Source organism: Leptonychotes weddellii, chromosome 7 (genome assembly GCF_054177405.1).
Source record: "Leptonychotes weddellii isolate Sample4059 chromosome 7, ASM5417740v2, whole genome shotgun sequence".
In the NCBI taxonomy this organism is placed as follows: domain Eukaryota; kingdom Metazoa; phylum Chordata; class Mammalia; order Carnivora; family Phocidae; genus Leptonychotes; species Leptonychotes weddellii.
Window position 1 is genome coordinate 38,480,268 of NC_138375.1, and position 9,918 is coordinate 38,490,185.

Sequence of the window (9,918 nt, forward strand, 5' to 3'; positions counted from 1 at the left end):
CTTCCCATCATTCCCAGTTCAGCTCGACTAAAATGTCCCTGTCTCAGAGAGCGCCCCCCCACCCTCTCCTATCCCCTTGTGGAATGATTTGCATAGTGTGTCTCATGAGCTGAGACGATCCTGGGCTGTCTCTCTGTGCCCCGCACACCTTGCTTGTCTTGCCCCCGCAGGCGCCCTGCGGATGACCATGGTGCAACTGGAAGGAAGAAGTGAAAGAGGAGGGACAGCCCGTTGCTCCCCATCAGGCCTGGGCCCTGCCTGGGCTCTCATATCTGCCATCTCTCTGTCCCTGCCCTCCACCCTGGCCTGTCCCTCCCAGCCCCACGCACCTTTCTGCACTTTGAGCCAGATGCTCGTGGATGTTACCATACTGCTGCCTACTCGGGCACTGCATTGGTAGCCGTGGCTCTCAGTGAACTGCGCCTTGTGGATGGTGAAGCCGTACCAGGGCGAGAAGGAATAGTTGGTTTGGCGCATGACGGGCCGGCCTCGCACCCGCATTAGCGAGACGCCCGCCTCCAACGCGGGGTCGGTGAGCAGGCAGGGCAGCAGTGCGTCCTGGCCCTCCATCACTGTCACTTCCTGGGCCAGCACCTTCCAAGGCCGAACAGGGTCTGGGGTAGAGGGGTGCGGGGTTACAACTGCCCTCCCTCCACCAGGCCAAGCGGTCCCTGGACACTGGTGACAGGGAGGCTCGGAGAAGCTGATCGTTTGCCTGAGGTCCACACCACGCCAGAGCAGCTCCACGGATGCTTCAGGGTCGGGGCGCTAGAGCCAGGGTTCAGCCCTCCGGCTTGGTGCTGTGTGACTTGGGGCAAATGACTCAACCTGTCTGAGCCTCTGGAAAACGGGCATAATCGTGGCACCTACGTCCCAGGGTTACTGTGAGAACTACATTAAATCGGAGGCACTGTCGCTGGTCTTTGTCAAGGGCAGGCACTCAGTCAATGTGGAGCTGCTTTATTATGCTTGTTAATACTAGCGCCCAGCCCTCTTGCCCACTCCTGGCGGAGCCTGTTGGGCCAGGCGTCTTGGGAGTGCGCCCAGAGTCCTCACCTTTGACGTAGAGGTGGATGGTGGCACGGCCCCCCAGGGGGCTTCCAGGCTCAGTGCAGCGATAGGTCCCGGTGTTTAGGAAGGTGGCGTTATTCGTGGTCAGGATGCTGCTGGGGGCATCAGTGTCCAGGCTCCAACGGGGGAAGATGGGGCCATCCCATTCCACACTGCCGTTGCCCACACATCGCAGGGTCACCGTTGTGCCTGGCTCCACGACGAGCTCAGGGCCTCTGGGTTCTATCACTGGGACTCCTTGAACTGGGGGGGCGGTGAATAGCAGACAGACAGGAGTGAGCCCTGAGGACACCCTCCCTGGTCTGATGATCCTAGCCTCTGAGATCCTCCTGGCAGGAGACCCGTGGTGCTGGGGTTCAGCTGTGACTGGGGATCACCTTGAGCAAGTCCTGGCCCTCTTTGCCACTTGCTCAGCCCCCCACCTCCAAGCTGCTCGGGGAGGGACTGATGTCCAGCAGCCCCGTCCTCTGAGAAGCGGGCACCGGGAGCTTTCTCAGCACCCAGTCAGCTGCTGTTCCGCGGGTCTCCCCCAGCCTCCCGCCTCAGTCTTCTCAGCTGTGACTGCAACATTCTCCCCACGGGTGGACCCCTTCGGCCCCATGTACAAAATGGGCTGTATCCCTAGTGCCAAACCCAGGGCCTGGCTCGAAGCAGGGAGCTCAAACAAGCAAAGGAAAAAACAAAGGAATGGAATGTTCGTGGCAAAGTCCTCCCATTTGATTTATATGAGGAAGAAGAGAAGGGTCGTAGGATCTTGGCCCAGCAGAGTTAGAAGGGTTCTGGGAGTCTTGTGTTGGGCCCACTCCCACCACTGGACATCTGCTCTGCAGCACAGTGGGATGGTTCAGAGGCTCTGTGCCTCAGTTGCCCCCACCTATAAAATGGGGGCCATAATTGTACACATTTATCGGGATGCCAGGAGGTTTAAGTGCATGGAAAGCCTTTGGAACCTCATCTGTCACCAAATAAATACTCAGTAAGGGCCGGTCAGCCTTCTAGGCCAGCACACCACCACCGCTGTGTTTACTAGGAAGCCAATTTCTTTTAAGGAAAATTTTCTTGAAGGAGAAAAGAGAACTTGAAACCCGTATCAGGCCCTCCGGGAAGAAGGCCCAGCGCCTCTGCCGTGTCAGCATTTTTCCAGGCCTAAAATAGGGGCAAAGGAGGGAAGTGAGAACTGATTCAAGGCCTTGGAGGGGCGGCCAGGCGCCCCCGCGAGCCCGTGTGGGCGGAAGCACATTGCTGGTGTCCAGCCCGGCCCCCAGTTTCTGCTCGGCCTGCAGCCCTCCTCCCAGGGATGTTCTCACTTCTGTTTCCTGGCCCTCCTGGCTACCGCCCCCTCTCCAACGGAGGGACCCCCAGGAGAGGGAGTGCCACCTGCTGCACACTGGAACATTCTGGGCTGCAGGGCCTAGCTCTGCCACTGACCAACTGGGTGCCCCTAATGAATCCGACCGCTCTACTCCAGTGACGGGCCTGGTCACTGCTGCCCCCAGGGCATCGGCTGAATTCAGGGTTCTCCACTGGCCTGCACGGAAGTGCCCGAAGTGGGTTTTTCCACCCCATCCCCACCATAGACTCCAGAATTGGAAAGATCTTCTTTGTCGAATTATTTCAGGATGGCTTTGTTAGTGTTTTGATGTTAGACCCATCTCGAGGTGGTTGCCTCGCTGCCTGAGCTTCTGATGAGCATAAAGCGTTGAGGGAACTGGTGAATACCGCCAAGGCCAGCCCCTGGGGCTCGTATCCCTCCTGCGCCACATGACCACCAGGGAGAAGGGCAGCGTCCTTTCTGGCCGGCTGTCGGCAAATCCCAGCAGAGCTGGGGCTGACTTATTGCAGCTGCAGCCATGGGGGGGGCCCCGGCTGGGGTTTGACCCCAGGGAAGAGCTTGGACTGTGGAGTCACACCCACACGGGCTGACACTTGGTTCTCCCTTTTACGCTGGGTAGCTTGCTTACCCTCTCTGACTCTCAGGCTACTCTTCCTTCCCCTGGGAATAGTCCCTTTCCACCTGGGAGGTCCTGGGAGGATTCAGTAAGGTGAGTGAGAGCGGCCCCAGGTTCGGTCCATTGCCCTTGCCCTGGGCTACTGCTTCAGTTGCGACATTTCTAACCCCCCTTCTGGTCCTGACACTCTGATATCTAAAGGTTTTAACTTTCGGTTTTTTGTTGTTTTTTTTTTAAGTAGGCTCCACGCCCAGCGTGGAGCTCAGCATGGGGCTTGAACTCACGACCCTGAGATCAAGACCTGAGCTGAGATCAAGAATCAGACGCTTAACTGCCTGACCCACCCAGGCACCCCTAAAGTCTTTAACTTTACAAGGTCACAGTCTGTGTACCATCTGAGGTCTCGGATTCTGTGATTCTCGCTGTGTTCTGCTTTGCACCCACCCGGTCTCAGCAGCGCCTTCTCCTTCCCCTTCCCTGCCCTTTCCCTCTAGCCCTTGTCTCAGCCTCCTGGAAATGTGGTCAGAGAAATGTGTCCTGTTTTGTCGTGTCTTGTTGTCCCGGATATTCACGCAGGGCCAGGCTGACACCCTCAACTTCTGCCCCTAACTTCCCCCTGCTGGTTTGGCTGGCAGGAAGAGAAAGCCTGCTCAGGCCCGTCCTCCTTGGGGTGGGGGCTGGGGCTTGGCAGACACTGACCAAGGTCCCCTTCTGTGCCTGTCTCTCATCTCAGCTCCCAGGATGTGGCCCAACCTCCACTCCTCTCCCTCAATGTCCCCTCCATACTGCACACCAAGACCCGGGACATAGCCCCCTCCTCAGCCCAGGATCTTGGCCCATCTCTAGGGTATTCAGAGCCTGGCCCTTGACTCCCTCACGGCCGCCCCTGCACCCCCACTCTCTCACCACTGGTCTGTTGGGCTGAAACCTGAGGCTTCTAGCCTGCTGCCTCCTGTCTTTTCTTTCTTCTGGGTCTAGATGCTGGACAATCCTCCCACCCCCCAACAGTGCCCCACAGGCAGGTGCTGGGCAGGAAAATAGGAGAAGGCAGTGAAATAAAACTCATGGGACTTTCTGGAGAGAGGGGAATAGTTTCTATCTTCGTTGGGATGGTGGGTACACAAGCATATGCATTTGTCAAACCTCATCAGACTGTATACTTAAGAATCTGTGCATTTTACTGTATGTAAATTACATCTCAGTAACAAAGAACAGACACTCGAGCCCAGAGAGATCGACTGGGCCACAAAAAGACCTTCGGCGGGCCATCTCCTCCTCGGGGACCAGATGCACCTACTCCCCAGGGTCCCGCAGCCCCAGAACTATGGGGAGGCCAGAGCTGAGGCTGCCTTCCCACCCCACCCCACCCCATCCCCATCCTGGCCCAAGATCCCTCCAAATAAGCATGTGATAAAATAAAACTGTAGCTACAAGCCAAGCAGCCAGCCCCTCACCCCCAGTGAGGCACCTTCCTGGATTGGAGCTACACCAGATCTGCTGCTACCAGAGCTGGAGGCGGAACGGGGTCTGCCACACAGCAGCCTGGGCTGAGGCCCGGCAGCCTGCGTCTGGGAGCACTCTGGCCGGGGAGACCAGCACTGTCCTCCCCGCAGGCCCTCCTCTAGTCCTCCTTTACTCTCCTCCCAAATTCACCTCGCTTGAGCCCTGAGCCAGAGAGGCTAACCTCTCATCTCCCCTTCCAGCGCCTTACCCAAGCTTCCCAAGGAATGACTGCTGCCCCCTCAGGCCCCTCCAAGTCTGGTCTAGCCTGCTCTCTGCGGCTACAAGCAGAGAGCTGGCAGAGTCATCAGGAGCTCTCTAGGGCCTCCTAGAGAGCTGTAGGTCTGGACCAGCCGCAGCAGCATCTCCTAGGAGCTTGTTAGAAATGCAGACTCTCACTTTGCCCCTGGGACCTACTGAGTCAGAATGAGCATTGTAACAAGATCCCCAGGGAACCCATCTGCAGAGCGGAGTTTGAAGAGCATGCTTTAGTGCAGCTCACCTCTGCCCCCAACACCTGCCATTGAATAGATGTGGCCACCGAAGCCCCGGGGCATCAGGGGCTTGTTCAGGACACATGGTGAGTCAACCTCTGAGCTGGAACAGATCTGCAGCCGTCCTGGCTACTTCCCCCCCCACCCACACCCTCTTTTCCCTCCACTGCCTCTCCAAAGCAGACACCCGCAAACCTGCGGTCCAGAGCGGGGATACCCAGGGAGAAGCAGGGGCTTATGGGGTCCTTGCACAGGGGCCTTCTCTGTTGTCACTCATCCCCTCCAACCCGCAGAGTCCCCTGTTTTGCTCTTACCGTGCCAAGTTGTGGCCCCCAGCAGGACCAGCAGAGCCCCTGGGCCCATGGCCTCAGTGGGGAGGTGGCAGGCTGATGCAGGGCTGAGGGGTGGGCAAGGCACTGGGGTCTCGGCTCCTAGCTCTGCAGGGACCAGGACCGCTGGGCACACGTTCCTCTCTGCTGTACTGGCTGTTTCTCTTGTTTTCCTCTTCCTCCTCCTCCTTCTTGGGCTGATCCCCTTCTTCCCCTTTTAGCTAGGCAAGGCAACCACAAAGTTTGGAAATCTTGGGTCTTTAGAAGAAAACAAAGCCATGACCCCCAGGGGGAGAGGTTGGAGTCTGGGACAGGGCCAGTCTGAGCCTGGGGGAGCTGGTTAAGTTTAGGGCCCTTCTGAAGCCACCTCCAAACGATCCTGGGAGAAGAGACATGCCCAAGGTCAGGCAGTCAGTCAGTAGCACAAATGGGGGACTCTCCAGGGTGAGCAGACAGCTCTGGCTCAGCCAAAAGGAAAGTCAGTTTGGTCTGGGAGAGCCTGATGATGGAAGCAAGAAGCTTCTATTTCCAGGACACTCTGCAGTGAAGCCCTTTACATTCACTGTTTCCTCCAGTTCCTGTAGTAATGGGTACTACTGCCATTCCCATTTCGCAAATGGAAAAACTGAGGCTCAGAGAGATCAAACACCTTAAACTCACCCATAGTTAAAGGGCTACCGAATGGCAGACGTGGGGTTTGGATCTAGACAGCTTGGTTGTAGAACTCTTTTTACATCACTTAATTAAGTTATTTGCTTGTTTGTTTTTACAAAGAGTCTAATTGTGCTGCTATATTTCTTCAGAAAATTAGAATTCCTCTGCCCCTTCCTTTCTTGGAGTCAATTGCTTTTACCCCTTTTAACGGATTCCCTTAGTATTTTCCTTCTTATTTCTCAACGACATGGTTGTAAAGTTACGTCTTGAAACTAAAAAAATTCCAATATAACATCAATCCAGGAAAATGACTAGTCTTTCCATGCACTCGGGTATGTGTGATATGTTTTATATATACATTTTTTTTCAGGAAAGTGTTTTGAACCTCAAGTAACCATGAATACCAACAAAAACTGACTCAAGAAGAAATCGAAAATCTGAATAGACTTATAACTAGTAAGGAGATTAAATCAATATACAAAAACCTCCCAACAAAGAAAACCCCATGGCCAGATGGCTTCACTGGTAAATTCTACAAAATACTTAAGGAATTAACCCCAATTCTTCTCAAACTCATTCAAAAAATAGAAGAGGAAAGAACACTTATCAACTCATTCGATGAAGACAGCATTACCTTAATATTAAAGCCAGATAGAGACATCACGAGAAAATAAAACTACAGATCAGTGTCCCTGATGAACATGAACATAGATGCAAACATGCTCAGCAAAATGCTAGCCAGCCAAATCCAACAGCACCTTACAGTGAGTGGCCAAGTGAGACTCATCCCCAAAATGTGAAGACGGTACAACACATGAAAATCAGTCTAAAACACTGCACTGATCGAGTGAAAAAAAACAACCCATGTGATCATCCCAATTGATGCAGAAAAAAACCTTTGACAAAATTTATGATTTAAAAAAAGAAACCAACAAACTAGGAATATAAGGCAACATCTTTAACATGATTAAAAACGTAGATGAGGGGTGCCTGGGTGACTCAGTCGGTTAAGCGTCTGCCTTCGGCTCAGGTCATGATCCCCGGGTCCTGGGATCGAGCCCCGCATCGGGCTCCCTGCTCAGCGGGGAACCTGCTCCTCCCTCTCCCTCTGCCTGCCGCTCCCCCTGCCTGTGCTCTCTCTCTGTCAAATAAATAAATAAAATCTTAAAAAAAAAAACTGCAGATGAAAAACTCACAGCTGACTCAATGGTGAAAGATTGAAAGCTTCTCCCCTTAAGTCGGGAACAAGACAAGGATACCACTTTCACTGCTTCTTTTCAACACTGTACTAGAAGTTCTAGGCAGAGCAATCACAAAGAAAAATAAGTATCCAAATTCAAAAGGAGGAGGTAAAACTATCTCTCTTCACAGATGACATAATCTATGTATAGAAAAATCCTGGGACGCCTGGGTGGCTCAGTCATTAAGCGTCTGCCTTTGGCTCAGGTCATGATCTCAGGGTCCTGGGATCGAGTCCCGCATCGGGCTCCCTGCTCCGCGGGGAGCCTGCTTCTCCCTCTGCCTCTGTCTCTCTCTCTGTCTCTCATGAATAAATAAATAAAATCTTTAAAAAAAAAAAAGAAAAATCCTAAAGAATCTATGGGTTTTAAGCAAAGTTGCCGGGTACGAGATCAACACACAAAACTCAATTTTATTTCTATACAGTAACCATGAGCAATCCAAAAAGGTGGTTTAAAAAATTATTTTATTTACAATAACACCAAAATGAATAAAAATACTTGGGAATAACTTTAACCAAAAGGATGCAAGGCATATGATATGCCCTGCAAACCACAAAACACTGCTGAAAGAAATTAAGAAGACTAAATAAATGGAAAGCCATCTCGTGTTCATGGATTGGAATATTTAATATTGTAAAGATGGCAATCCTCCCCAAAGTGATCTGCAGATTCCATGCAGTCCCTATTAAAAGCCCAGTGGTCATTTTCTCAGAAATGGAAAAGCTGATTCTCAAATTCATATGGAATTTCAAGAGACTCCAAGTGGACCAAACAATCTTAAAAAAGAACAAAGTTGGAGGAGTCACACTTCCCAGTTTCAAAACTTACTACAAAGCGACAGATATCAAAACAGTGTGGTATTGGCATAAGGATAGGTATATAGATCAACAGAATAAAATTGAAAGTCCAGAAATAAACCTTTACACCTATGGTTAATTGATTTTCAACAAAGGTGCCCAGAACATTAATGTGGAAAAGAAAAATCTTTTCAACAAATCGTGTTAAAAGAACTGGATATCCACATGCAAAAGAATGAATTTAGATCCTTCCCACCATATATAACAATTATAAAGGATCAAAGACTTAAATATAAAAGCTAAAACTAAAAAACTCTTAGAAGAAAACATAAGGGTAAATATTCATAACCTGGGCATGGAAACGGTCTCTTAGCTATGTCATCAGAAGTGCAAGCAACCAAAGAAAAAGTCAGTAAGTTCGATTCCATCAAAATGAAACATTTTGGTGCTTCAAAGGACATTATCAAGAGAATAAAAAGACAACACACAGAACGGGAGAAAATATTTGCAAATCACATGTATGATAAGGATTAGATCTCTAGAATATATGTATCTCTTCTAACTCATCAACAAAAAGGCAAACAACTCAATTAAAAGTGAGCAAAAAAGTTGAGTATATATTTCTCCAAAGAAGATGTACGAATGGGGTGCCTGGGTGGCTCAGTTGTTAAGCGTCTGCCTTCGGCTCAGGTCATGATCCCAGGGTCCTGGGATCGAGCCCCACATTGAGCTCCCTGCTCCGCGGGAAGTCTGCTTCTCCCTCTCCCACTCCCCCGCTTGTGTTCCCTCTCTCGCTGTGTCTATCTCTGTCAAATAAATAAATAAAATCTTAAAAAAAAAAAAAAAGAAGGGGCTCCTGGGTGGCTCAGTTGGTTAAGCGACTGCCTTCGGCTCAGGTCATGATCCGGGAGTCCCTGGATCGAGTCCCGCATCGGGCTCCCTGCTCAGCAGGGAGTCTGCTTCTCCCTCTGACCCTCCCCCTCTCATGTACTCGCTCTCTCTCATTCTCTCTCTCTCAAATAAATAAATAAAATCTTTAAAAAAAAAAAAAAGAAGATGTATGAATGACCAATGAGCATGAAAAGATGCTCAACATCATTAGTCATCAGGGAAATGCAAATCAAAACCACAATGAGATACCGCCTCACACCAATTAGGTTGTCCATAACTGAAAAATCAGAAAATAAGTGAATGATGTGCAGAAAAGTGAACCCTTGTGCATAGCTGGTGAGAATATAAAATGGTGTAGCTGCTGTGGTAATCAGTTTGATAGTTCCTCAAAAAGTTAAACACAGGGGCGCCTGGGTGGCTCAGTCAGTTGAGTGGCCGACTCTTGACTTCGACTCAGGTCATGATCTAGGGTTCTGGGATCGAGCCCCGTGCTCAGCAGGGACTCTGCTTGAGGATTCTCTCTCTCCCTCTGCCCCTGCCTCAGCTCATGCATTCTCTCTTTCTCTCTCAAACAAATAAATAAAGCTTTAAAAAGATGTTAAACACAGAATTACCACATGACCCAGCAATTCCACTCATAGGCATATCCGAAAGAATTAAAAACAGGGATTTGAGCAAATACTTGCACACGAATGTTTAACACAGCAGTATTCACAATAACTAAAAGGTGGAAACAGTTGATGAATGGATAGACAAAAGCGTGGCATCTCCATACAATGGAATGTTATTCAGCCATAAAGACAATGAGGGGCACCTGGTTGGCTCTGTCGGAAGAGCATAAGACTCTTGATCTCAGGGCTGTGAGTTCGAGCCCCACATTGGTTGCAGAGATTACTAAAAAAAAAATACAATAATAATAATAAAAAAAGAGAGAATGAGCACTGATAAATGTTACAAGATGCATGAACCTCAAAAACATTATGCTGAGTGAA

General features: G+C 50.4%; 1 protein-coding gene across 3 annotated transcripts in view; it reads right to left on the reverse strand.

Annotated features, from left to right (window-relative positions):
• The window catches only part of CSF1R (colony stimulating factor 1 receptor), a 30,320-nt gene extending 24,785 nt beyond the window's left edge, over positions 1-5,535 (reverse strand). For 2 of the 3 annotated variants that reach the window (XM_081826180.1, XM_006741627.3), the window contains exons 1-3: positions 5,329-5,535; positions 1,057-1,314; positions 330-614 (exon numbers count right to left, since the gene is read on the reverse strand). In XM_081826180.1, coding sequence (XP_081682306.1) covers positions 330-614; positions 1,057-1,314; positions 5,329-5,377 — 592 coding nt within the window. In that variant the 5' untranslated portion in view covers positions 5,378-5,535. The remainder of the gene's footprint in view (positions 1-329; positions 615-1,056; positions 1,315-5,328) is intronic. The other variant, XM_081826181.1, reaches the window with a different exon arrangement.
• Between the last annotated feature and the right edge of the window lie 4,383 nt (positions 5,536-9,918).